Source organism: Hoplias malabaricus, chromosome 10, assembly GCF_029633855.1.
Source record: "Hoplias malabaricus isolate fHopMal1 chromosome 10, fHopMal1.hap1, whole genome shotgun sequence".
Lineage (NCBI taxonomy): Eukaryota > Metazoa > Chordata > Actinopteri > Characiformes > Erythrinidae > Hoplias > Hoplias malabaricus.
Window position 1 is genome coordinate 19,763,674 of NC_089809.1, and position 23,381 is coordinate 19,787,054.

The following is a 23,381-nucleotide window of genomic DNA, read 5'->3' on the forward strand; positions in this document are numbered from 1 at the left end:
TGGATTTAGTGGTTCCACTGCAGTTCTAATAGTTCTAGTGCAGTTTATTTGAGCTGCTACTGTATTTCTATCTGTTACTTTTGGGAGGGCACTTTTACCATTGGCTACCCTATCCATCTCTGCTGGAAAACAGATACGAATAGTGAAGTGGCCTTTCAGATTTTAAAACAAAGACAAATACTGTCCCATTTCCCCAGCAAGGAAACTGAACTCTTGTGCCAGACTTCTGTCAAGTTTACTGGACATTACTGTGTTTTTTGGAGCTGAATGATAAATGATGTGGGTTAAGAAGTGGAACGGATGTGAAAATAGCATTTATGGATGTTTTCATGTATGTTTATGGATCGCAGTAATGCAGTAACACATGTAAGCGTGAGGGACGCGCATGTTTTTAGGGCTGTAGCATTACACTGTGTGTGTGTGTGTGTTTGTGTGTGTCTGTGTGTATGTTTGAGGCAATTGCAGTCTGAATGAGCCTGCAACACTCCACCACTGTAAAACCAAGAGGCCACATGAAAGCAGCCAAAGAGGCCCAGTTATCTTACAGCTCTGTGGATGATGCTGAGGAGGAGAGTAGTTTGGCCTCAAAACCAAACCCTACAAGCAGCTCCTGTGGTTTCCTTCCTTTTTAAATGTCCTGTAAACCCAAAAGAGCAGGTTTCAGCCTAGCATTTACAATTGGAGGTTATCTCATAGACTACATTCATTTCTCTCTTTTGGAAGCTCAACTGAAACAAAACAGGCCAATCAAAGGCCACAAAAAAAGTAAAATTTTAGCTTTTGAATACTTCCAGGTGCCAGCTAAGGTTACTAGGATGGTTAAAACATCTTTTGAGCATATTCAGTTTTGCTTTTGCACAGGAGAATTTGCTACATCATGGCAGAGATTAGAAATAGGTATAATGGCTGGATGTACAATTTCAGTATTAGCATTTACAATGGCAATGGAGATAGTAATTAGGGCCTCTAAATGGGTCGTAGGCAGGGAGAGGTTGCATGACGGTACTCGGCTCCCCCCAATTAGGGCTTACATGGATGACATGACGACGCTGATGACTAAAGTGCCTTGCACACAGCGGTTGCTGGGGAAGATAAAGATAATCTAAGGTTGGCTAGGCTGAAAGTTAAACCAAAGTCTAGAAGTCTTTCGATTGTCAAAGGAAAACTTGAGCAATAAAATGTTTTGATTGAATGATCCCCATAGTACTGGAGAGACCAGTGAATAGTTTAGGTAGATTTTACAGCGCAGTGCTAAATTATACTGAGCAAATTATGGTACTAAAAGCTTAACTGATGAAGGCTGTTAATAGCATTGATAGTTCATTTTTGCCAGGAAAGTTGAAATTGTGGCGTCTGCAGTTTGGCTTACTGCTTCATATTAGGTGGCTCACAGAAGTAGAGAGGATGGAAAGGGTTATAAACAACGTAATAAGGAAGTGGGGTATTGGAGTTACCACTCACAAGTTTAGGAATTTAAATGTGCAAAGGTGAGTCATGAGATGATTTTGGCAGGATCGAATGCAGTGGTAAAAGCAGCAGTGTCAGTCACAAAAGCAGGAAGGAAGTGGAATCCGAAAGTTGCCGTGCAGGCAGGAACTCATAAAAGCTAAAGGATGTGATTGGCCAAATACAATGCGGAAGAGCAGTCCTTGGGTCAGGTGATTCATGGAAAGCTTTTAGTAAGGTCACATCACCAGAGAGAAGGCAAATGATGACTAGTTTTATTCACAAGCAGGAAGAGGAGGCACGGTATGCAATAGCAGTGTCACAGGCAAAACAAAGCCAGTGGGAGAATCTAGAGAAGCGGAAGATTTCCTGGCAAGAGATGTGGGCAATGGAGGCAAGTCATGTTAAGTTTTGCTGGGAGCAACTCACAATGTCCTTCCAACACTGCAAAATCTTGGACAGTGGGTAGGTGAAGACCCTAGCTGTACATTATGTACAGGTGTTGGTATGCTGAATTATATTCTATCAGCTGGTTAGTATAGTTTGCCACAGGGTCGATATACAGGGAGACATAATCAGGTGCTAAGGGCTTTAGCATGTTTGTTGGACAGCCTAGAGGTTAATGCATTGAGGAGTCATAAAATAGTTAAGTTTGTACATGAGAGGAAATGTTCACAAATGTGTGTTTCAGGTCCCAGAGTGCATTGCATTAACTACACATTAAATACACTGAGGCCAGACATAGGGCTGTATTCTGAAAGCAAATGGATAGTTTATTTCATAGAGTTAACAGTTCCATTTGATGAAGCATTTAATAGATGAAGCATTGAAAAGGAAGAAGCTGAAGTAAACGGACTTGGCGGCTGAGGTGAGGGAATGCGGGTGGCAGGCACATGTGAGACTGGTGGGGCGGGAAACTAAGGGCAACCTTAGTGTTGAGGTGTAGGATTCAAACAACAGAAATTTTGTGGCTGCAGGTTGGAAGAGAGTGAAGTGGGCTCTATGTGAAGCTGTAATGGATTGGCATAGGATTTTTTAAATCTTATCCTGTGTATGATTATAATTAGTAACGTCTGTTTCTGAAACCAAAGACAGCATGCTTTGGAACACATTGGAGATATAAGGGATTGTTTAAATGTAAGGTATTGGTTAGGTATTGGTATTGTGAAGACTATATAAACGGTTATCATCATCATCAACATTATCATCTTTTCCGCTTATCCAGTTCAGTGTCGCGGTATAAATGGTTATATCATGGCAATATGTTGACATAATATTGGATATAATCAATATACCTAATAGACTGCTATAACTGAACACTTCATTGTAGGCCATCGTTTATAAGCCTTTAACGATTTCTGACTTAAATCTGCATAGACACATTTAAAGAGTTTAACCAGCTGTCACAAAGGCTGTTTTAATCAGGTTCGCCCTAAAAAGTGTCTTAACAAATGATACATGTTGTAATATGTATTTACATACATCAGTGATCATAAAAGTATAATGTATGTGTTATTTAGCTTTATGAACAATGTACAGTAAAGTATCAATCTAATCAATTATTAGAACCTATTTCTTGACTCTGATTCTGAGCAGTTACTACAATGGAACGCTTTAATTTGAATTTTCCTGAAGCATAATTTAATTTCATAATCTAAATTATCTGCCAGTGAAAAAGATCTACACCACATATAAAGCTTAAAACCAGGAAAAATCTGTAGAATTATATTTATGTTCTTACAGTGATTGTTATGTAGTAGAACTTGGGGGAGTGAGTTAATACAAATAAAATCACAGTAATGAATAAATTGCAGTTACCTGTAAGTAGCAAGAGGTAACTGCAGCATAAAGTCATGCTTAGCAATATGAGTTACTGTGAAGAAAAATCACTTTTCTACTCTCAGAATGTGTCATTTTAAATAAATGTTTTCATTCATTCATTCTTTGTCTGTAACCGCTTATTCAGTTCAGGGTTGCAGTGGGTCCAAAGCCTACCTGGAATCACTGAGTGCAAGGCAGGAATATACCCTGGAGGGGGCAAATAACTGTTTTATTATAATAATTATCCAGCAATAAATTTTGACTTCGCAATATGATTGGCTGGGAGGCATTTTATGAGTCCAGCAGCATCCAGTAATGTCACATGTTACTCTGCCTTATTCACCTCTAACCTAGCAACAGCAACCAGCAATAAAAAGTGCCCACAGCCAAGGTTATTACAAGTAAAAAGCTAAAAAGAACATTTTGTCCTAACAGCAAAAAATATCAAAACCAACACTCCATTTAAAAGATTTTTGTTTTGATTTTTTAAATGACATTGTTTACATCATTTGTAGATGGCAGGGTGCTGGTTTTGATGGACACACTGTTCCACCTTAAAATTATGCCTGCTATTGTGGGGGTCCTGACAAATAAAGAACAGGGTTAAGGTGGTCATACAAAGTATGCAGAGCAACGGGCTCTAGATTGGAATTGTATAACTTTCCAAATGCCCTCAGCAATGGGGTTCTGAGAATGGATGAGTGTAGGAGATAAGGAGGTGGTCATATTGATATTGGTGTGTGTGTGTGTGTGTGTGTGTGTGTGTGTGTGTGTGTGTGTGTGTGTGTGTGTGTCTGTGTGTGTGTGTGTGTGTGTGTTTTTTTTTATACACCAATCAGCCATATCATTATGACCACCTCCTTGAACTACAGGCAGTAATTAATCAGTGCGAAAATAAACTGATCAGTAGATATTTTTATTAAGTGGAGCTTTGCTTACTTTGAGCAGTTATTTGCTGTATGTCAAAAAATGTCTATATATAAAAGGCAGATTAGAGGACACATATTTTTGTGGTAAACGACAGTAAGAATTAATGTTTAGAAGCAAATGTGTACAAGCAGCACAGCACACCAACTTAGTTTAGAGCCCGAGGGGTGGATTTAAAAGCAGCAGTTGGTGGGCAATCGGTAAAAGCAGGGAATGGAAAAAAGGAGCAGCAAAAATAGAAAGATGGAAGGATAACAAAGTGGAGATGAGTGAAGCAGACGGTAAGAAGGAAAGAGGGTAAAGAGATGAGAGAGATAAAGAATATGATGTAGGAAATGTGGGTCAGAAAATAGAGAGAGAGAGAGAGAGAGAGAGAGAGAGAGAGAGAGAGAGAGAGAGAAAGGTTTTTCTGTTGGCGTACAGCTGCTGAGGCAGATGCAGAGGTTTGAAAATAGACATATAACCGTAACTATACGGTACCAAAGCCAAGGCGTGTGTGTGGAGGGGGTAATAGTGACCAAGGACGAACACTGCACCAGCACTGGCAAATATTATCAGTAAACACTTTTTATAAAGGACAAATGCCTCAACAATTTTCAGAAATACGTGAAAGTACCAGATGCACAGTGCAGAGATAAAATTCAGAAGGAAATTTAGATCAAAATCAGACAAATTACTTCTGTTGATCTTCTTAGTGCATCGTTCCTATCACACTCAGTCACCTGCTGTTGCACAAATCTCAATATGTTCTGTATCATACCTCCCCTTATGAGTACAGGCCTTAATCTCTCTCATTACCTTCAGTGCTTCAATATTTATATTTAATATCCTTGTGTCAAGCATGTCCAATTTTAACACTTTCACTTTTGCTGTATCTGGTGGCTTTGACTTTGGGAGAATACACTGAGCTTTTGTTTTTTGACTTTTGCAACTACACAAACAAGCTGTGTAAAAAAAATAAAAATAAAAATAAGTAGAAAATATATCAGGATTAATCACCTCACACCGTGTAGGTAATCATGATTAATCTATATTGTCTTTAAGGTGTAAATTTTGCATTTCGTTATAATGGACAATATAAGCTTCATAAGAAATTATTTATTATTTTTAGAATGCAGTCCTGAGCAATTCACTTTAGCAGCTTACAGATCAGTTTTTTAGGGTAAATAATTATATCGTTAAAGCACACTGAAATACTGATGGACACCAGCTACAGCTGTTTACTCCTACATACAGTTACACTACAGAACATTTAGTGGTCCTCTTCTTACATAGATTAAGTGCATCTGTTTTTTTAGCAGTGAGCTCCACTTAGCATACTTTGAATACACATTACAAACCCCTTTTTCTAATTAAACAGTTCACTGTGAGGGACCAATATCTGAGAAAAACAACATATCTTTTTTACTTCTTTTAATTTTTTACCCACAAATGTTGTTTATACTTTTACACAGTGCATTGCTCAAGCACCATTATGCTTTTTACAACATGGATTGTAACAAAGAAGACCTCTGTTTTGACTGTGCTTCAGTTGAATTAAACTGATTCACAAAAACAAACTATGAAACAATGTGAATTGTGTTTAAAATATTAGTGCCTAAAAACTTGTATCAATGCACAATTAACAGAAAATTAAAACACAAACCATGCCAAGCCATATCCACATTTTTTCTGTGTTCTAATAATTTGGACTTATTGGTTAATTTATTCATTCATTGTCTGTAACTGCTCATCCAGTTCTGGGTCGCGGTGGATCTGGAGTCCACCCAGGCTCAAGCAGGGCTCAGACTCACAACCACAGGATCCTGGAGCTATGTGACAGTGACACTACCTGTTGCACCACTCATGTTTGATTTCTTTAAAAATTATTTGAAAAAAAAGTGGGGTAAATCCAAAATATTCACTCATCATTTGTGTCCTACTTGTTCCACAATGGGAGTTTGTGATTAAAATTGATGAATTCCATTCAGAATGTAATTTGTAGCAGAAGATAAGCTCTCACAGTGATTAAGACAGTACCCAGTAATCAACATAGTCTACCTCATTCATCAATTTCAGGTTTATATTTGTCAAGCAATGACTGTGATCTGCGGCTGAGTTATTTCTGGGTGACAGGAGAGGTTCTCAGAAATCTCTGGCAAAAAACCACCACTTTCCTAAAGTGAAAAACTCTACAAATCACAATTCACATGAACTGCATAGTGAAAAAGTTTATACATATGGTAAAACTCAGCACGCTGCAATGCAATGCTTTGTCGGCAAAGCCCTACATGAGCGTTTAGTGCACCCCACCTTTCTAAATTCAACATCTAAACAAACAAACTACTGAAGACATGTCTACAGTGGCTTAAGCAGTACATGGTCCTTAGGTGGAACCGGGCAATGGAAAATGCGACCATGAATGACAGCCATGTAAGACCTGTGGGCCAAATGAGCCATCAGTGTTTAACTGACTGTGCAGTGAATACAAGTCTCATTCAGCAGTGTGATTCCAACAGAATGACTGCATAGACACACACACACACACACGTACACACTCACTGACTGCATAAATGCACCCACACACAAACACACATATATACAAACTCATACATATTACATCATGACAGCTTTACATTTGCACACAGACACAAGCCCCCTGCACTGTGAACCAAACAAATGCTATTTGTAAAGACATGTTTTTGCAGAAGTGACGTGTAGTTAAAGCAGAGATGAGGTAAAAGTTGGGCATAAATCCTCACAGCTCAGCCAAAATACAGACACAGTAAATAGATGTCTCAGAATAGAAACCCCACTCAGGTCATTGATGGATTTCACCTGAGGTGGGTAGAGGAGCCCAAATCAAAATAGTGTTATTTAAGTAAAATAAAGACTCACATTAAAGTAACAAGTAAAAAGTCGATCCACAGAAGAGGTTACTCAATAATATATTTAAACTGCAATAAACGTATTACAGTTAAAACACTCAAGTAATGAAAACCCATAAATATTTTACTTAATATACCCTCCACTGGGTGTCACTCAAACAGAGAGGGCAGAGACTGGTGTCTTATTTCAAGCTTCTATGACTCTGCATTTTCTAAATACTTTCTCTGAATAACGTATTTTACAGACTTTCCCATGATCTTATTATTCATTTAATGACTGTGGTGTGTTTAACTGAATCTAAGCACATTATTAAACTGAAGAGCTGACTGCATTCAGATCCATACTTCCCCAAACATTCTACAGTGATTTATTTTCAGTGAACATCCAAACTAGAGTCCTCAGTGTTCGGAGCGGTTTTGGATCAATGAATCCAATGTACAGTGTTTACAAAAGCATTACCTAGAGCTGGTATGTAGTAATCAATTATACAGAGTTACAGTACCAGTTTGGAATCATTATTTTCATCCATGTAAATCCAATTTAGTTGAATGTGAATGCTTTCTTGATAATTAAAAGGCAATCTGGATGTTGCTATCTTTCTCATTGTTAACAGCTTGTTTGCAGACATAGAATCACCTACTGTTCTATCGCAAACTGTGGACATGTCTAGCAATAATCACTGCATCCATTCATCTTTCATCACTGATGGATTTTGAAAATATGGTATACATCATTGAATATCTTACAATGATATAATAAATGATAAAAGATTCCATAATGATGTGGTTACTTTTGTGGATCTGATCTGAATGGAACCAAGTGAAGGACACTCAACAATGGCTGAAATGTTTTTTTTTTCCTCTGATAAGTGAGACATGGAAAAAGAGCTGCTTCCGAGAAACTATCTCTATAAATCTACTTTATTTATTGGTGTGAGTAGAGAGTAACATAAGAAACCGCATTTAAATAAAATAAAATACAACTCCAGAGAGACGGTAAAACCTCAATTCAGATCATTCAAGCACGAACACACACACACATGACACAAAAAAGACTTAATTTGCTATAGTAACAGCTTTTCTACGAAGGCTTGACACTTGCTGGAACGTTGCTATAAGGAGTTGATTTCATTTACCTCAAGAGTATGAGCTAAGATACTGATGAATGTTTATTTGTGGATCATAAAATCCACTCCAACTCATCCCAGAACTTTTTAATGGAACTCTATCACTCTAAAGAACAGGGGCCCACTGCTCCACAGCTCATTGCTGGATGATGTAGTGCTCTAACTTATGCTTGGCATTAGACACTTAACTCTTAGAATGTCTGTATGTGTTCAGCTAAACATCAGTGTCTACAATAGATGCCCCTCTGTTGAATTTAATAGTTATAAAGAATGTCTACATGTTGCATTCAAACATATGTAATGTGAAATTGACATATATGTATCCTAAGAAACAGTATGAAGAATTGTGTCCTATTCCAAGCCCAAAAATCAGTGCCCAGTTAAATTTGTTACGCTCCAAAACACCTGATCCAGTTTATGAAGAGCTTGGTAATTATCTGATGAGTTAAATCAGAGGCAACAGCAACACTTTAAAGCGCAGGTGCACTCCAGGCCTGTCGAGCTTCTCTCCAGTGTGTGAGGAGAGGTCTGCTCACTGTTCATTCTCCGCAGCACCCAGCATGCGTTCTGCATTAGCAACCAGAAGTGTGAACGCCTACAAAATGAGAGTTATTACTGCGGCAGCTGTCTACCCACACACTGAGACAGATTGTCCTCTGGATTACAGTTCAAAAGCCTCAACAGCCCCATCTCTCTATCATTATAATAACAGGAAGGCCAATTCAATTACTCCAACAAGTCATACATTACCAAAATTCCAAGGACAGTGAAGCCAGGTGCTCAGGTATACTGACTGCAGCTAGTGAGCATTACATAAGCATTGACAATGCTTTGTTCTTTTGTTAACAGTGTTTCAGTCGCTGAATGTTCCCTAGATTCATTTTATTTTTAGGTCATTGCACTTCTTTCCTCCCCAATTTATGTAGAGTTAGACAAGTTATGTCAAACATATGCAGTCAAGAAAAAATGTCAGTTCATGCAGGCAACCTTTCAAAACAGAGATCAACTTAATTTTAAACTAGTAATTTCCTGTCTGACTATTACTTACGCATACGCAGTTATACACTTACATTTTTCTAGAAACATAGAATACATAAAACGTCTATTTTTATAAAATAGTTATGGTGACAAGTACCTTTGCTGACAAATTATGTTTTGGAAAATATATTATGGTATTAGCATGACTGTAATATTCATTTATTCATTCATTGTCTGTAACCGCTTATCCAATTCAGGGTCGTGGTGGGTCCGGAGCCTACCCGGAATCACTGGGCACAAGGCATGGACACACCCTGGAGGGGGCGCCAGTCCTTCACAGGGCGACACACACTCACACATTCACTCACACGTATGGACACTTTGAGTCGCTAATCCACCTACCAATGTGTGTTTTTGGACTGTGGGAGGAAACCAGAGCACCCGGAGTAAACCCATGTGGACACGGGGAGAACACACCAAACTCCTCACAGACAGATGACTATAATAATTTAAATTAAATATAACTCAGCTCTCAGCATATTGGAGCTCAGTTCATTCATTCTGTCAACAGTTAATCCATTTCTGCCATTTATTCTGCTTTTCTCTAATAATTAGATGATGTGTCACAGATTTATCGATTTTTATTGTGTTGGTGTCTGAAACTGTCATTTTAAGCAATAAAACACGCAAATGAGTATATCATTTGCATATGATTGCTTTTATTGTTATTCTGCTGGAACTAAACAGGGATAAGCTCTTACCACTCTGAGCCACACTCTGAATAAGCTCTCATGCACATTAAGGAAAAAAAAACAGCACAGGATATCCAACGATAGAAAGCATCCTGCATCCCTCATACATTGATAAGAGACATAGTACACAGAAAGCTCTGATTCTGCTCTGATTTATCTTGCACTGCACAATGCGAACGTGCACCAGGAATAAAGCAAAGTTTACCGGTCGATGGATGACCACTAGGGGGCCTGCTGAAAGAGGCTACATTTCAAATCTGTTGTGTCAATCTTTTAAATATTTTAAGATGCAAATATGTAGAGCACAGATGTGAACATTTTTGAATAGTTGCATGAATTAAATAGAAGATTTGTTTGAATTTTTTATGCAAATTCATGACAGGGCCTGTCAGGTTCTATGTGAGCTGAGTGGAACAACCCAAATCCTTATCCGAACTTGGGGGGTTCAAAAAAAACCCATGGAACCAATGAAACAAAGGGCAATGTCCCGTATGTGCTTTTTCAGTCTGCAAAACCTTGATGATGTGAAGTGGATTGCGACGGGCCTTGTTTGACGTTAATGACCATGAAATTACCACCCCCAGAGTGCAAAACACTTCATGTGGAACACGCATCTCTACAAAGGCCCTATTGTAACTTGCCAGCATCACCCATGTTGATTACACAGACAACATTCACGCATATTTCACCATTCATTAACTTCATTTTAAGAAATCTTTAAAAATGAACTGACCTGTGGTCCCACTTGGCCAACTGGTCCCACAAGGCCAGGAAGTCCTGGCTCCCCCTGTGGGAAAAAAACAAGTATTTAAGAAGACAAGGGATATTGCAATGCAGTAAATAAATAAGGCAATGAAACACAATTACACCAATTAGTCTCCTTTCCATTTGGGAGTAAATAAAGCCAGCAGGAAACAGAGCAGACTGGGAAAGGAATTCCATTATTTTGCCTTCTCCTTACTCCTGAGTCCAAGACATCATGTATTTAGCTTGATCTTCAAATAAAAAAAAAATAAAAATACAAACTGGTAGGGACTTGTACATGTAAAGAAGCTATTGTGATGAGTATTTATGCCAAGGAGACGCTTGAGTGAAACTCACATAATTTGAGGAATAACCTCCAAGTGTGCATTTGACAGGACACTGTTTAGCGTCGGCCAGACTACACATGACACAGTTAGCTCAAGTTGTCTATGAAACATATTCAGTAAAGTCTGAAGAGTCAGAGACCATTCTCTGTTAATTTATAGTCACAACTCTGGGTGAATGTCTGTGAGGAGTTTAGTATGATTTCCCCGTGTCCTCTTGGGTTTCCTCCCACGGTCCAAAATCACACGTTGGTAGGTGGATTGGCAGCTCAAAAGTGTTCATACGTGTGAGTGAATGTGTGTCGTCCTGTGAAGGGCTGGTGCCCCTTCCAGGGTGTGTTCCTGCCTTGCGCCCAGTGATTCCGTGTAGGATCTGGACCCATGGCGACCCTGAACTGGATAAGCGGTTACAGACAATGGACCATGGAAGGAAACCCACGCAGAAATGGGGAAAACACACCAAACTCCTCACAGACAGTCACCCGGAGCTGAGTGACAGCAAAACTACCTGCTGCACCACCGTGCCGCCCCTTTTATTATAAATTATTGATTGATTGATTCATTCATTGCCAATCCACCTACCAACGTGTGTTTTTGGACCGTGGGAGGAAACCGGAGCACCCGGAGGAAACCCACACGGACACAGGAAGAACACACCAACAGTCACCTGGAGCGGGACTCGAACCCAAAACCACCAGGTCTCTGGAGCTGTGTGACTGTGACACTACCTGCTGCACCACCGTAGTGCCTTATGAATTATATTAATTAAATTAATTAGTATGACTAGAACTATGTTGCAACAATACTTATCATAGTAATGACACAAATGTGAATACATTGACAGCAGAAGTGCAGAACACAAATATGAAAAAACATATAAATTAAATTCATTAATATAATTAATTTAATATTAACTACATTTTTACTCAAGTTGCCTATTCAAGACAAGTCAATAGACTGGCCAACCCCCTGCAAATCCTTGAAAAGCTTTGGGATTGAGTATATCTTAGGAAGTGTGACCAACTTAACTGAAACTGAACTTTGAAGATTTGGAAGGATGTCCCTGCATATTTATTCAAAAGATTGATAAGTCCTTCTGAAACAAAAGCTTTATTTATGGCTAAATAATGATAAATATATTCTCTTAAGTATGTTTTCTGCTTGACTTGCACCATCATGGGTGTGTTACTTCCTTGCATGGAGACTCCAGGTGGGCTTCAGACCCACTGAGACCCTGATCAGGAAGAAGAGGCAGCAGCTGGTGAACCAGTGAATACATTTTTCTGCCTTTGTTTTTTCTCTGTAAAATTCATTATTTAGTTTGTTGTTATATTTTTTTACCAGAAATATAATAAATGAAGGGTGGTCTCTGACTTTTGCACAGTCCTGTATTTAATGACTGTATAACAATATAAGGATCTTATTACTAGAAGCCATAATGAATAACTTATCCAGTGGAGACTGTACACCACACTTGCAATAAGTCAGGTACATTACCTAAATTAAGCACAAGGTCATTTTAAAAAAATAACATACCACAATAAACCATTATTTTTTCTGTTACCAGTGGGTTTAAGTCAGATCCTTCCATTATTTGTTTGCAACATTAGAAACGGGGATTGTTTTTCATTTATTAAACATGGCACACTTTTATGTTTCCAATACTGCTGGTTTGCATCTTTATGCAAATTAGTGTTCTTTGTTCTTTTTTAGAACATGGCAAATCTATTAAGTGCTCTTAAGGAAGATATTGTGTACTTGTCACATGTCTTTGGGCATTACCTTTGGGCCAGGCTCTCCAGGGGTTCCTTGTTCACCTTTTCCACCTTGGGGTTGCTGTTGAGAAGACATGGTAATGTTTCAATATATTCTTAAAAGGGAGAGAAAAGCTCAATCATTTACAAAATTATTTCATGTTAACACGCAGTATTTTCCAAGGCCTTCCAGCAGCCTATATGTTTGATCATGCTGCACTATACCCAGTAAACAAGGAACGTCCCTGGACGTTCAAAATAGGTCTAAAAGTAGTCTGTCTGTCAAGGACATATTTTAAACGTAAATGGACGTCCAAAACACGTTTAATACAAGTAATTTATTTCGGGACCAATTAATAACGTTAATGGACATCCAAAATACGTCTAATAGTCGTCTTTTCAATGTCTGTGTTTGGACGTCTTTTCAACTTTCATTTTCAACCTTAAGAGAACGTTGATTAGACGGCAGTCATTACGTTATTTCAACGTCGAATCAACGGCTAATTGTTTACGGGTAAGGTCTTTGGCTCGAAAAAAGAGCAGCTTTAAAGTGTCAAAATAGCAGACACTGCCAAAGTGTTATTGACTAGTGGCTATTTACACTTTGCTCTCCTTGCCCACTTTTTAGTGAAATGTTACATATGAATACAAATCCATGTTTCTGTACTCAGTGTTTTGGAAGGGTCAGGACTACTTCTGTTCTCTTGCCGTTTTTCACAGGACCCACCACCATAAGTTTTAAACCACCAGAGCGCATAAGGGGAAATGCTAGGAGTCACTGCTCCTGGCTCAGGCAGATACTGCTCCAGGTTCGGGAGATACTGCTCTAGGCTCAGGGAAATATTGCTCTAGTCTCAAGAAGAAACTGCTCCGGGCTGAGGGAACTTTAGAATCATGGAGATACTACTCTGGATTCCAAGGGTCACAACCACACAAAACAGCAAAGCAGCAGGCAGGATAAGATCTTACAGTTAGTCCTGGAAGGCCCGGTGATCCTGGTAAACCTGGCAGCCCACGGTCACCCTGTAGATATAAAACAACTTCAGTTAAAGTGTCTTAAAAATCTCAATATGTTATGATAAACCATTACACTGTAAAAAGCTTATTGATTTCTGTTATGAGTAATTCTGGGAGCAAGTGCAATTCTTTGTTCTATAACTTCATAATTATCTTGTGCCTAATTCAGACTAGCAGCTCGAATCAATAAAAGCTGTTATTTTTTTCTTTTCCTGGTTTGAGCAGAACAGATTTTGTGTACAAAAATTCACATAAAATCATGGTTAAGTTTTCCCAATCAGATACAAGCCACATGAACATGGTTTTTAGTCTGATTGACATCATTGATATGATGTGAATCAAAATTTAACTTGCGAACATGCCACTCAGCTTCATTTCAGATTATATATTTATGTTTTTTTTTTTTATACTTGTGTTCTGCTGTTAATGTCTTCACATTTGTGTCATTACTATGACAAGCAATGTTGCAACATGGTTCTAGTCATACTAATCTTCTCTTATAACTTTCAGTACTTCATTTATTACATAATGTAATACCTATATAAAATATAATATATTGTAATAGATAAAACACAGCCACTTTAAACCTGGGTCCCTATGAGCCATTGTTATTATTAGTCATTTCTGCACTTTGTTGAGGTGTGATTCAAAACATTTTGGTTTAACCTACTTTGTCACCCTTTATTCCTGCGTTGCCCTTGGGCCCAAGTAAACCAGTCCCTCCCTGTAGGATAGGGAGTATGAGAAAAACATTTTAGTAAGCAGAAAATTTTAACGCAAAAAAAAGAAGTCCAAATAGATAGTATAGAAATCTCACCTTCTCTCCTGTTTTACCTGTCTCTCCAGGCATTCCTGGCTCACCTTTTACGCCCTTCAAAATGACATTTACAAAAGATAATCCTAGTCAAATGTTGAATGATTAATACTTCAGACCCTACAAACAATGTGGGCCATTGACAAAGGTGTTAGATTTTCTTCCCAAAGAAAGTTGATAAAAGCATTAGAAAGTGCTCACTTTCTTGCCATCGGGGCCCGGAAGTCCATCATCTCCTCTGTCACCCTATAGACACATTATTAAATACAAAATCAAAAATTAAATCAGATATGAAATGGGCCAAAGATTTGGGAAAGATAAAGGGAACAGGAACATAAGGATAAACCCATGGACACACCCTTCTCCCGCAGTTTGTGTTTAATTTTAGATCACTGTCTTTTATATGGGTGTCCATGCTTCCCCGTTTCTTTACTTTAGAGACACCCTTATTTCCATTTAAGTTGTTCTTCTGGTTTTACCACAGCATATTTTTTTTTTGACAGCATGTCAAAAATTCTAGAATAGCACATTGTTATAAGTTGTGAATTTTTTTATTACAGGTTTCAGAGCCTGTTCCTTTAAATAATAATGTGCCCACAGCTCACCCCACCCCTGAGCAGGTAGCAGCGAGAAGTCAGGCACAGAAACACAGAAACATTTCTGCTTTCATTATATAAACTCAGTTACTATTTTTCTTTTTTTTTTTTTTTCTCAGCTTTCTTATATCTCTGCTCTTGTTCTGTCTGTTTAATGCAGCTTAACCATGCATTTGTGCTGACACATGGACACGGGTCCTGTGCTGTGATTGGAATTATTCAGATGAGAGGCAGTACAATTGTGCTGATTACGCTTATTATGTATTATAATAATGACACCAAACCCAAAACAGCATGTTTTACCCCATCTTTTCTGGATTCGGCAGCCCACAATAAATGGATTCCCGGCTCCCTAAATTAAAGTTCAAATGAATTGAAACCCTGATTTTTTTCAATAATGTGTCCTCTATAATATTGTGTAGTATACACAGAAGATTGTATATTTATTTGCAGAATACTGACCTTCATCCCTGGGGGCCCAGGTGGTCCAGGTGGTCCGGGTGGGCCAATATTTTTCTCATTGCAGTCACACTCTTCCTCCTCCTGTGTATCCTCAGGAGGTGTCCGGTCTAGGGGACACTACACAGACAGATACACACTACAGCAGTGCTCTATTCTACCCACAAAATATTAGCATCTCCAGATAAAAACAAACCCCTCACTTACCCTCTCATCATCCTGTATACATGAAAAGAAAAAGAAAAAAAAAAGACAAAGGGTTATAAAGTGACACAAGTAGGTTTAAAGATGTGATTAAATGTGTATCACTTTTTTTAAAAGTTAGAACCCACCATTGTAATTTTTCATGTAGTAATTTTGTCAAAGGATTCTTAAGTTTGACACTACATTTGTGCTGGTACACAGTCAGAGACCATCTCTCATTTTCTTAAAGTTACATTGAAACAGCCATTGTGTTAAAGCAATGATAACGATTTGGTGTATTTACTACTGGGTCTCCCCCAAGTTTAGTTCATTTCTACAGAAATGTTCTGAAAGCTATGGGGTGGTGGTGTCCTGCCCTGCTTCAGAAGTTACATAGTGCAGTTTCTGCAGTGCTGAGCCCAAAGTAGCAACAACAGAGGCTCTATTCTCCCTATTATAGGCAAGGGGACTCACATTGGACTGAGAACACACCAAACTGTGGTGTGACTGGGACACTACCTGCTGAGCCACAGTGTCACCCTCATTATAACATTTCGATCCAATACATAGAACAATTTCAGTTTTCAATATATGTAAAAAGCAAAAAGATTTACAAAAATTAAGGCAAAATATTTTTGTCAGACAGAAAATATATAGCTTTTGCTGTTTTACAAAATACTGAAAATAAATAAATTGGAACTTAAAGGATTTAACTGGCAAATAAATTAATGAAACATGGTCTCTGCATAGTGCTGTAAATAGAACAGGTACATAGATATGAACATGATGAACATACTGCTTACATTTACATAATCTGTACTATTAAGGTAAATGAATAAATCATATATACAGGTTACACTGTGTGTGCCACATCTTACCACTGAATAGATTTCACATGCTGTTTCTCTTTCACTTTGCATTGGGTCACAGTAGAGCCTCAGTTTCTGGATTTCAAGCTGTGAAATTTCATAGGAGACACTTTTAACCACATTAGTATGTAATTAGTGTGTATGTAAAACGCAAATACTGTAAATACTATGTAAGTGCAAATGTGTGTAAAATGAACCTCTTGCAGTTTGTTTTCGGTAATTTAACTTCTTACAGGACTGTGTAGAACTATAAACTCTGCATTGTTTTATATGTACAGCTGTTGAAACCTATTGTGGTTTTCCATACAGTATATTTACATAAGCTCCGGCTGTCTGGCAGAGCTGGACAATCGTAACTTACAGTTATTTCTGGAATCACACCCAGACTTTAGGAGTGCTGTTCTGTTTTATTGCTACTCACAGGAACTGTGGCCTCAGAACTGAAGCGTTTGGCAATCTGAGTCTTGCCATTGATGTAAATGGGCTCAACCTGCTCCAGGTCAACTTCCTGCATCTCCTCGTCATCCACATAAAAGAGGACAAGTCTCGGCTTAACCAGAATCTTCAGTTGGTGCCAGTTTCCATCAAAGAGCCTCTGTGATAACAGAGAACAGATTAATGCTCCACAGTATGACAGTAAGAGAGTGGCCCATTGCAGTGTGATCTAAAGACTGTACAGGTCTCGGAATACTTCTTGCAGAGGGTCGAACATCAGGAGCAGAATCAATTTTGAGAGATATATACAGGGGTTTTAAAGACTACTATCTAACTATCTATCTTTTAAGAACTTCACATGCTGGTGCTTAATATAGAAGTTTAATTACTATTTAATCTAATCCCTTTTTTATAAGATTATATTTCCTTTTAAAATTAAGTTTTGATGTTTATGGCCTGATGGGGAAAAAGATGTATTTATTCAAATGTTATGATATATTCCCCCAAGTGGTTTTGGAAAACCCTTTAAACTGAACTGAGAATAATCATATTTCTTCATAATTTTTGGTGAGCATCTTTCCCAGACACAGTTAAAGGATCTGCACTCAGTTACAATTTATAGTCCAAATGTAATTCTGATGCAGACAAACACCCCATAGACTTTTGATGAAAATTCTGTGTAAAATGTACACAAAGAAAACACGTCAGAAGTATTTATATAGATGTAACTAAATTCCAGGGACACATTGATGTCTCTGTTAAAAGAATTGGAATCTGCTAAAACAACCAAGCAGGAAAACTTGATGCATCCTATTCTTACATAGCTAAGAAGCCACTTATGAAAGGCCTGCAGTGCCACAGGGGAAACTATCTGAATTCCTGCCTTTTCCAAAACAAGCTTTTGCTCTTGAAGGTTGTGAAGAAGGGAAGTGGAAACTCTGCTCCTCTGCGGCTTTTGGCTCTACTGTCCACATCAATCACAAATAGAACCCATCCAGAAACATTACAGAAGTTCTTTGAGAAGCAATATATGGAGGAGCTTCAAGAGGACTGAATTAGGTAATAATAAAGGAAAAACATGTTGACAAAAAAAGGAAACATTCACAACTCGAGGTAAGAGCTCTAGTGAAAAAAGGGGCCAAAGGACTTCAAACAGGAAACCTTAACTAGCATGGAAACACAGACAGGACTGCCAGGTCTACACAAATCACTCTCACCCATGCCTGCTCTCAACAGCTTGAAGCCTAAAGTAGTGTGTGATTTAAATTATGAAATGTTTCTTTAGGAGTGATTTCTCTGCTGTTGCATCAGTGTTACAAAGAAACATTCATACATACGTTTAATGACCTATGCCTTCAAAAAGGCTATTTTTAGTGGACAGTTAACAACTAAAACCTGGCTAATTACCTTTTGGGCAATATTTTATATTTGTCCATCCACTTGAATTTAAATGAATGTTTGCATAAGCAGAGGCAGATTAAGCGCTTAGCTTTGAAATATTTGAGACTCCCCTAAGATAAAGTATTTCTATATGAAATATATCAAGGGAGTATAACAGGGTTTGCTAGCTTGGGTGAAGTGTACTATGGTGAGATTTTTAGGTGGCTTGAGTGAGACTGGAGCTAGATTAATTTTGCATGCAAACTGATTCGAGGCTCCATGTTCTTGCAAGCCCCCAGGCAGGAGAATATCCTATATATCTGTCCATGTATATAGGGATCAACTGACCATCTTGAACATGGGGAGAATTCCTTAGTGAGTTGATTTCAGCACTGGCATTAAAAAAGAGAGAGAGTGAGAATACTCTAAATAAGAGTATTAAGAGTACTCTAAATAATACACTAAATAAGATACTAGAAGCCTCGTCCTTGTACTATTTAAAGAATGAAAATTTAGCCAGTTAGCTAGTTAGCTTAGCTGAACCGCTACTCTGGTCATTTTTGGGCTTTAAGCTATGTTTGTTTGCTAGGTAAACTTACTTAAAGTATGTTAGCTTACTTAAATGTATGATGTTAGCTACAAAAGTGTTTGCTAGCACTGCTAAAGGTTATTTGTTAGCACAAAGTAGATGTTTTGAATGAATGAATGAATGAATGAATGAATGTGCCTGACACATTTAATCAATCTGTGGCAGTGAATGCACACATACATACACATTCATTCACACACATTCACATTCAGCACACTAGTGCACTATGGGCTGTGAACACACATCCAGAACGACTAGCAGCTCAAGGAGCAAGTTCAGTAGCATGTTCTGTGCGTTGCTCAAGGGCACCTTAGCCATGGATTGAGGAAGGAAGACAGTGTCACTCCCATTGCCCCAATCAAACCAATGATCTTTCGGTCCTAAGACCTTTTCTCTAAACATTAGGACACAGCTAATTTTAATCATGCATGTGCAGAGCATGTAATGCTATATGAATGTGCATATGGGACTATAAATGTGTAAACATGGCTCAAAATGTCCTTCAAACCTGACTGCCTTGTGCATTAAAAGTGACTCTTTGCTGTCCATTTGCCACATCTGTGGTGGTGAAAATGACCATCTCGTCGCGACCATGTAATGTTACAGCCACTTGCACTTCTCCATCTATAGAGAGCACTCTCCAGAGGTCAAACTTCTCATTGCTCGTAGCTCCCTTCAGCCGCACAGTGGCCACAAACACATAGGACGGGGGTAGACCCTCTGGGAAGATGTCCCTTAAAATCAATGAGGAAAAACCATTAGTTATGTGAGTGAAACAATTGAAAGACTGCACATTCATTCACTTTGGTCAGCATCAGAATACAAATGACCATTATGCCTTGAACTCTATGAGCTTTTTTCTTGATTTTGTGATGAAGAGACTTGGGATTAGGGTTAAATATATACAGTATACATTTTTTTTTTTTTGCTTATCCTGACTAATACTGCGATTAATTGCTATTATTTTAAATGCATTTAGCCTCATTTCCAATAACTCAGTATTTCCCATACTTGGTACCCTTTTAACGATGAGAATATTTTAGAGCTCCTCCACTCGTACGTACATGCCTTTTACATCCAGACACTAAATCACACAAAATTAAAACTTATTATTTAACAAAATATAATAAAGTGACAGAACACATTTATAGTGGAATTATTACTGAAGTGACAGGCATTATGTATCTTATCCATCTGCCCCTACAAAGGCTGTATCCCCAATCCCCTCAAGTGAGCCAATCACTTTTAGCACCACTACATTAACTGAACAGGACAACACATGGGACTTTCACTTCAACACACTCTGGTTATACCTTGGGAATTGAGAACTGTGTGTATGTTTTGGTTTGGTTTTTTGTTGTTGTTTTTTTTAAGAGATGCAAGGCTTTGTTTTGTTTTTGTTTGTTTGTTTGTTTGTTTTATATTTTTAAGAGATGCAAGGATATTTTTTTCTTCTTACCTTGTCTTTTCAGTAATGTCCACCTCTTTGTTCAGGAGGTAGGCAGTCTCAGACCCAAGGGAACCATGGATCTTCTTGGCCTTTTCATGAATGTTCATCCCCAGTATCAGCTCAAAGCCTTTCTCATCCCTAGAGGCCACAGGAATTCGGGTGGGGCACACAGATTCTGCAGAAGAGCACAGTCACAGAAGACTGATATGAAAGCATTCTACTATGTAGCAGCATTCCACTTTGTGTCAATCAAGTGTTCCTTCTTGACCTTTCAGAACTTAAAATAATAAAATCAATACATTTGTATTTACCCTCACTGTACTCTTACCACACTTCTATTGCAGATGTAGATGTATACAGCATTAGGGGTCTTGCCAAAGGACATCTACTGGTGCAGTGTACTCGCCTAGGTCAGGAATCACTTGGCCTTGAGCATGATGACATCATGTGGCTACATCAGTGTCCCATTTCCTTTCATGTTTTACCATGGAGATTATTCAAGCTGTGAAGCTGTGTGTGTGTGTGTGTGTGTGTGTGTGTGTGTGTGTGTGGCTGTGCACACTGTGTACCATTCAGAAGATGGAAATATTGTGTATTATTTTTTCCATCCAAATAAACTTGGAGAAGTACATCACAGAGGCCTACCTTCACACAACTTCTGTTCCATGGACTCTTGGATGCGGTGGATGGTGGCGTAGTCCTCAGCATACAGTACATAGTCACTGGATGGTTTGTTAGCAATGGCCATCAACTCTGACCTGGTGATCTCTGAGCCCACTCCCACCGCAAACATGATTATTCCCTCTGCTCTGGCCTCCTCACTGGCATCCACCACATCATCCTGAGACTTGCCATCCGTCACCACCACAGCGATGCGGTTCTTCACAATGTTGTCACGGCGAGAGGATGCAAAGACATGATCCACAGAAAACTTGATGGCTCGACCTGTTTGTGTGTTGCCTCCCATGTACTCGATGGCCTGGATGGCTTGAATGAGCTCTTGGGTGCTCTGGTAGCGATCCAGAGGAATCTCCAGTCGAGGACTGTCGCTAAACTGTACCACAGCTACCTGAGTGTACAGTGAGCTCACATCAAAACCACTGGTCACATTGAGCAACCAGCTCTTCGCTGTTTCAAAGTCTTCATCACCCACACTCCAAGAACCATCAATTATATACACAAGATCATTCACAGCTGTGCTGCAACCTGCAGAATATCAGGTAAAAAATGTCAGACATATTCAAGGTTATACTATTTATTTAGGAACAGTTTTTGTCTTTTGTGTCCCAAGGATTAAAACTTTATAGATGTGCCTCAGCCATCTGAAGCTGGGAGTTGGTGACAGTACAATATGCTTCTATCTCGCTGTATTTACAGTATGTGTGTTAGCACAATGCTAGCCAAATTGGACAGAACAGAATTTGGCAGGAAGTGCTTTCCTATGAACATGCTGAACCGTGCAACTCTACAAGTCTTTTCTTTGCAGCAGTTTAAAAATTCGGTAACACTTTACAATACGGGTGCACAAATAAGCATATATTAATACGTCATGAATGATCTCCTTATAGTATATTAATACATACATTAATGCTTAATATATCAGGAACTAACAAAGGATATACATTAATGACCACATTACTCATACATAAATCGCCATTAGCAAGGGTAAACATTAAGTATCAACATCTTGTTAATTCAATCTCTTAATTAACACTATGACTTGCCTTATTAATTAACACCTTTGTGGGTTAATTTAATTATTTAATTAATTATTGTGGCCAATGACAACACTAAAGTCAAGTGACTTTATATAAGTAATTACAAAACTCGTAATAAACTCATAATAATCACTTAATCACTGCCTATAATTTTGCCTACATCAATGCACAAAGATATGTAACACACAGTATCCAAATAGATCCAATATGTAAAGGGTGTTAATTAATAAGGCAAGTCATAATGTTAATTAAGAGACTGAATTAACAAGATGTTGATACTTAATGTTTACCCTTGCTAATGACGATGTATGTATGAGTAATGTGGTTATTAATGTATATCCTTTGTTAGTTCCTGATATATTAAGCATTAATGTATGTATTAATATACTATGAAGAGATAATTCATGACGTATTAATATATGCTTATTTGTGCACCCGTATTGTAAAGTGTTACCAAAAATTCTATACTGCTTTTCATTACTGAAACACTAAATGGCACATTGTGGGAACATTGTTATAGTTCACACATCCATTCTTAGGGAAAAAAGCCCTGACTGTTTTTGGTATAACACAGGACCATATTTAAAATTTTAAAGCAGTCTGTTTCAATCAGGGTGCCATGGCACCAATATGGTAATGCTACTGACATAAAAAATAAAAGCAATTGTTACAAAACTTTTCATGAAATTCAGCTACTAAATGATGAATATTTAGAGAATAATGACAGAATATTAAGAGCAAAAGAACATCAGAAAAATGATTCAATAAATATCCTATTGATCTACCATTGTCAGTTATATTTTCAAAAAGGAATGTTTAAAAAATAACAAATTACGGCTGATTACAGCTGCTTTTGTGTGTGTGTGTGTGTGTGTGTGTGTGTGTGTGTGTGTGTGTGTGTGTGTTTGTGTTGGCTGCTATTGATGTAGAGTTTTTTTCATTGGGGTGACTTAAAATGTTGAATAATTTAAAGTGTGCCATGAATTAATTAAATAAAAAAGAAATACATTTTAAAAAATACAGGTGAGAAACACTGCTTTAAATAACCATTTACAACAGGTTATCTGTCAGAGAAAAGAACTATAGAGTTATACTATTGCTAGCAGCTTAG

The 23,381-nt window shown here is 38.1% G+C and overlaps 1 protein-coding gene across 1 annotated transcript in view; it reads right to left on the bottom strand.

The window, feature by feature from the left end:
* The window catches only part of si:dkey-225n22.4 (collagen alpha-1(XXI) chain), a 106,067-nt gene that overhangs the window by 37,660 nt on the left and 45,026 nt on the right, over window positions 1-23,381 (bottom strand). Inside the window, exons 5-18 of the mRNA XM_066683329.1 lie at window positions 21,198-21,758; window positions 20,562-20,727; window positions 19,611-19,836; window positions 17,120-17,293; window positions 16,708-16,785; window positions 15,854-15,865; window positions 15,650-15,766; window positions 14,793-14,837; window positions 14,595-14,648; window positions 14,448-14,501; window positions 13,730-13,783; window positions 12,789-12,842; window positions 10,652-10,705; window positions 8,725-8,783 (exon numbers count right to left, since the gene is read on the bottom strand). Coding sequence (XP_066539426.1) covers window positions 8,725-8,783; window positions 10,652-10,705; window positions 12,789-12,842; window positions 13,730-13,783; window positions 14,448-14,501; window positions 14,595-14,648; window positions 14,793-14,837; window positions 15,650-15,766; window positions 15,854-15,865; window positions 16,708-16,785; window positions 17,120-17,293; window positions 19,611-19,836; window positions 20,562-20,727; window positions 21,198-21,758 — 1,708 coding nt within the window. The remainder of the gene's footprint in view (window positions 1-8,724; window positions 8,784-10,651; window positions 10,706-12,788; window positions 12,843-13,729; window positions 13,784-14,447; window positions 14,502-14,594; window positions 14,649-14,792; window positions 14,838-15,649; window positions 15,767-15,853; window positions 15,866-16,707; window positions 16,786-17,119; window positions 17,294-19,610; window positions 19,837-20,561; window positions 20,728-21,197; window positions 21,759-23,381) is intronic.